At 32.0% G+C, this 5,308-nt stretch overlaps 1 protein-coding gene across 1 annotated transcript; it reads right to left on the bottom strand.

Annotated features, from left to right (window-relative positions):
• Positions 1-3,277: 3,277 nt before the first annotated feature.
• LOC130718485 (transcription factor RAX3-like) lies at positions 3,278-5,078 on the bottom strand. The gene is made up of 3 exons (XM_057569083.1): positions 4,882-5,078; positions 4,390-4,519; positions 3,278-4,142 (listed from the first exon to the last, which is right to left on the bottom strand). Exons 1-3 carry the CDS (start codon positions 5,015-5,017, stop codon positions 3,770-3,772), a joined length of 639 nt encoding a protein of 212 aa, XP_057425066.1. The 5' UTR covers positions 5,018-5,078; the 3' UTR covers positions 3,278-3,769.
• Positions 5,079-5,308: the final 230 nt, after the last annotated feature.

The following is a 5,308-nucleotide window of genomic DNA, read 5'->3' on the forward strand; positions in this document are numbered from 1 at the left end:
TAGCCATTTTGAAGGAATTATACGTACTATTGTTTTTGTGTCAAGATGTGGAGACTAATACATCTTGCTCATTATATATAGTGGATCATGTATGATGACTTTTTTTTTTTTTGAGAGGGTCAAATTTGGACTTTTAAATAAATAAAATATTATATCACATTAAATTATTATAGCATAATAATATACAATAATATAAAAGGGAGTATTCATAGAAACTAAATTGACATATTATTTAAATATTTTGATTGTATTATATTATTTTTATATGGTATATATTATAATAGAATAACCTTACCTACCTATTTTAAAACTTTATACTTTTAACATAAACATCAATATTGTATTTGACCTTTTCAAAAAAATATTGTATTTGACAATCATATTTATTAATAAAATAAATTATTTAATAAATTCAAAATCTTTGACTATAAATTTCTAAAACTAGTTTATTGTTAATTACTAGTAAAAATTTTACTATATTTAAGAGTCAATAAGTAATTATTAATGTCATAAATGCAAGTTAAGTTTATAACTAATTTGACTAGAAAATGATATTAGAAATTATAATTAAATATAAATATTATATAATATTTGATTTGAAATATCATTCCTCAATTTGCAAAATAATTTTTTTTAAAATTATTATTCACAATAATCATTATACCATTGACTAAATATAATAATTTTATCAAATCTTATCAAAAAAATTTAATAATTTCAAATTTTGTTATCACTAAAACATAATCATTAACTTCGATTGCATAGAGTCCCCGGAACCAATATTAAGAAACATTATCTCTTTCCCTAGAATTATCCTAACCAAAGTTATAAGGGGTTATCTAGTTGACTCTTGAGAATGTTGGGGTTAAATAACCCATCATCGAATCACATTGAATATAAGTGAGTTAAAAAATTTATATTTTATTTATTAATTTATTTTCAACTCACTTATCTAAAAATTCAAAAGGTTTTGAGACACAAACAAAAAAAAGTCTACTACAATATTTCCTCTTTCTACTACATTGGCTAACCCCTTCGCCGATGAAGTTGGCGATGATGACTGATAGATCTAGACTGTCATCACTACACTCATTTGTCATTTGTCAGCAAAGAAACATGGACATTTATAACATCTTTTTCTAGATTTCTAGGAACTTTACTAATATATATTGATGAGTAAATACTAAATAGTAAATATCCAATACTTTTTTTTTTGAAAAAGAAAGATCATATGTAGTTATTAGATAAAAACATCAAAAGGAAACAACTACAAAAGCAACACAGCAAAACAGGAAACAACAACTAAAACAGCAACAAAGAGCAGAAACAAAGGCAAAAGGAAAAGAAAAACAGAACAACAAACGGTAGAATAACAAGCACCGACTGAGAAAGGCCAGAAAGGAACCAGCATCAAGAGAAGCAAGGCCGATTTCCCACCAGCAAGACCTCCGCAAGTTGCGAGCCAGCACAGGCCAAATCAGATATAATTCTGTGGTGGTAACATATAAGCCATAGGCAGCAGCAGCTATCACAGACCAGAATTAACAAGAGACAGGATTAAGCACGTACGCCACTCCCAAAAAATGGTTTCTCTATTGCACCCCAATTTAGCAAAATAGTCTGCCATAGAGTTCCCTTCTCTAAAAATGTGAGAGACCCCAATACAACCCACTTCTGAGATCAAGCTATCAATGTGATTGAGATCATTAAGCAAGATGGAGCAGCCATATTTAGATAGTAATTAATCCTGAAATCATATTTTAAAATAATGTTAATTGATTATACAGTCAAGTAATACAAAAAGTAACCTATCATCGATTAATTGTTTTGTTGAGGGTGCCAACGTGTGGCAGACTAGTATTTTGGATGGGATTATTTTGTTATCTTGCCAAAGGACCAAAAGATTATCATTGCATTTGTACGGTGGAGTAGTACATCTGTTTGAGCTTGCAGGAATTGGTTATTTCTCAACTGTTTGCTATTGGAATGCTGATCATTTCAAGGAGCAACATGGCTATATTCTGGCACTTTTTGGAGCATACCTTGAAGGCAATTAGTGGGTGGTGTTTTCGTTCGAGCAGAAGTGTAATGGTTTTTGGGGGGTTGGCTGGTGGTGTTACCTTATTTTGTTCTAGTTTTTTAGTTCTCCTTGGAAGTTTCACTTTGATCTTAGCTAGTAGTACTATTTTTCCTTACTAGGTTTTCCCAAGGGAGTTTTTCCTAGTAACATTTTAATGAGACATCTTTCTATGATCATTCTTCCAAGGTGGGGGTGGAGGTGGGTTACCATTTTTTAACATTAGGTTCTTATGCTATTGTAATTATTTTTCCTTTTGCTTATATTGGGTTGTAGTACCCCTTGTACTTCATTCAATATATATATATATATATATATATATATATATATATCAAGCTTGACCTTGCTGCTGCTGCTGCTGCTCTTTAATCGTCTTTTTCCCTCTTTTTATTGTTTGCTCTTTCTTTTCTAGCTCTTTGTCTTGTTTCTTTTATGTTGTTTTTTCTTTTGCTATTGTTGCTTTGCTTGGACTTCATCTCATTTGGGAGAGTTTGTTCCCAAGTATTTCATTTATCTATATATTTCATTTTCAAATATATATATATATATATATATATATATATATATATCATTGCCTATCAAAAAAAAAATCATCGGTAGCCTAATCCTGGATTTGTAATTGACTAATTCCACGATTAAAACTTGCAAGTTATCAACTCCAAATTAAGTCCCCTTCGAAATATATGAATGCCGTGTTTCTCATAGAAGAAGCTAACCTATACTTGACTTTAGGTCAAATGCAGCGAAATTTCTAGACAGAAACATGGAGGATGTTCTAAATTTCTAATAACAGACAAATTCATGCACAGAAGAATGGAAAAAATTGTGTTGGCACCCATTCTACCTCCATGTGCGTGTGGAGATATAAAAAAGCAAAAGAAGGTGAGATATGATGAGTGATGTACTTATATGAAAAGAATCGAGAGTAGTTTTGATCAATTCACACTCACTTTTAATTTTTTTTCATCACATTTTAGTTCATTTTTTTTCTTCATATATCACTTTTATTTTCCTATCATTTATCATATTCAAAATTTCTTGCTCTTCTATTTCTACCTCGTTATTCGTGTGAGATGAATTATGGTGTGAATGTAATATTTTTCAAAGTTAGAGAAAATACCATATGAAAGACTAATATGATGGAGGAGAAATTAAAAAGCTAGTTATAAATATATCTAATAACACAATTTTATTGCCTTTAATAATCAACTTCAAGAGCATCCTTTTGCCATGCATAGATGGCTATATATAGCAACAGCAATCAACAATAATGTACAAGAATGTATTACACCCCGAGGTAACTAATTAAACTCTTGTAAGAACATTAGTTCTTGTGGAGTCTCTTTGCATCACAACTTTTTATAATTAACCTTGGAAATTCAAAGGAAGTGAATGATACATAGGATTGCAAGTTTCAAGACCCCAGCTAGTACTTTGGCTACAACTACTACTGGTCCCTATTATCTTATCATCTATTATCTCCTCCCCATAGAAAAACTCCAACCCATCCAATCTTTGTGGAGAATTAGTAGATACCATTGCTTCGATTGTTGGTGGCAAACTCCCTTCTCTTTGCACCATGTCAAGTACTCCAACACCAACCTGTGGAGAGTACTGACCAAATTGTACTACTTCATTGTTGTTAATGCAAGAAGAAGAGTCCACATGAACTTTTTCTTGAAAATCTTGTTGTTACCCATCAAAGGTAGGATGATGATACTCATTGGAAAATCTCCCTCCAAGTTTGATGAGCAATTTTCTAATAGAATCTTGGTCCTTGAAACTAGCGCCTTGGTTTGTGTATTGCAAAGGTGGCGGTGGTGATAGCACAGGGATGTGTGGCAAATATGGTTGTTGATGAGTAGTACTATTTTCATGAACCAAGGATAAGGGATATTCAACACTCTCTCTATTATTGCTTTCTTGCTTAACACCACCGTTGCCTCTATTTCGTGCTTCTTTGTTACGGTGCTTCCCAAAAAGCTTCTTTTTGAGCCTTGTGTTCCAGTAGTTCTTTATGTCATTATCGGTTCTTCCGGGCAGTTGAGCTGCAATCACCGACCACCTGCGCTCAAAAGGTTTTCACTTATACAATTAATTCTAAGACCAAAATCAATTATGCGAAGAAGCTTCGGAGCTTTTGAATTTCAGAATTAATATAATTATGAAGAAAAGAAGTTGATCAAAACTTGGTAATAATAATCATATATATATATATATATATATATATATATATATTGCTAGCAAGGTCGTCAATCATGATCTGTTGCACCACCAAATCATTGAGGATAGAAACTGTACAGGATATGTACCTGCTTCCAATACTAATGTAAAGGCTGCAAATGATGTTGTCTTCTTCCTCGGAGAAACCACCATGCTTGAGATTAGGGCGTAGGTAGTTTAGCCACCTGAGACGGCAACTCTTGCCACAACGCTTCAGTCCTGATTAAGAAAAACAAAGAAAAAGTTAAAGTCCTAACAATTTTCTTTAATGAACAAATGATAGCATAATTTGGTCAATTTTGCTTTCATCAGAATCAATTTTTGAACTATGATGCTACTCACAGAAATTTCTTCTCAGAATAATTTTGACTTCATAATGAATTATAGAAGAGTTTTCAAACCAAGATAAAACCTATTAGACTGTCCTAGCTAACAATATTAATGATTTAATGTACATGTAGATGTAGCAAATGAAATTGATGAAGATATATGAGAATGAATAATTGATCAAGGAGAAGAAATTAAAGAAAAGGAAACTGAAATATTAAGTAGGGTTTGTTTCTGCGAGATAATTGATATACCAATCTTTTGTGGCAAAGCAATCCAGTTGCCACCGGTGCCATGCTCATCTATGTAGGACTTGAGCTTGGCATCTTCTTCTGGCGACCATGGACCTTTCTTCACGTTCGCTTTGTCACAGCAAGGAGCCCTGCCCATGTTGCCTTTTTGTGCAGTGTCTTCCTGTGTGTTTTGAGCTTTTTGATTGATTGGGGTAACCCTTCTCTCTTTACAACCCCAACTCAGAATTATAGGAGAGAGAGTATGAGATCTATTTATTAGAAATAATTTATTCACTCCTCAAATCTATATGCACTCAGAGGAATTGAATTTGGATTTTCTGCTGCCCCTTTGTAGTTTTTGTAGCATAAAATAAATGTATAATTTTTTTTACATATTTAACTTTTTATGAATTAATTTGAACTATTTAATATAAGAATTAAAGATTAA

The sequence above is a fragment of the Lotus japonicus genome, chromosome 5 (genome assembly GCF_012489685.1).
Source record: "Lotus japonicus ecotype B-129 chromosome 5, LjGifu_v1.2".
In the NCBI taxonomy this organism is placed as follows: Eukaryota; Viridiplantae; Streptophyta; class Magnoliopsida; order Fabales; family Fabaceae; genus Lotus; species Lotus japonicus.

What these genes read in the sequence shown, in the direction of transcription:
- LOC130718485 (XM_057569083.1), bottom strand. Translation starts at nt 5,017, where the DNA reads ATGGGCAGGGCTCCTTGCTGTGACAAAGCGAACGTGAAGAAAGGTCCA. An exon ending in TGCTTTGCCACAAAAGATTG is followed by an intron (nt 4,520 to 4,881) that starts GTATATCAATTA and finishes TTTCTTAATCAG; the next exon opens with GACTGAAGCGTTGTGGCAAG. An exon ending in TACATTAGTATTGGAAGCAG is followed by an intron (nt 4,143 to 4,389) that starts GTACATATCCTG and finishes TTTTGAGCGCAG; the next exon opens with GTGGTCGGTGATTGCAGCTC.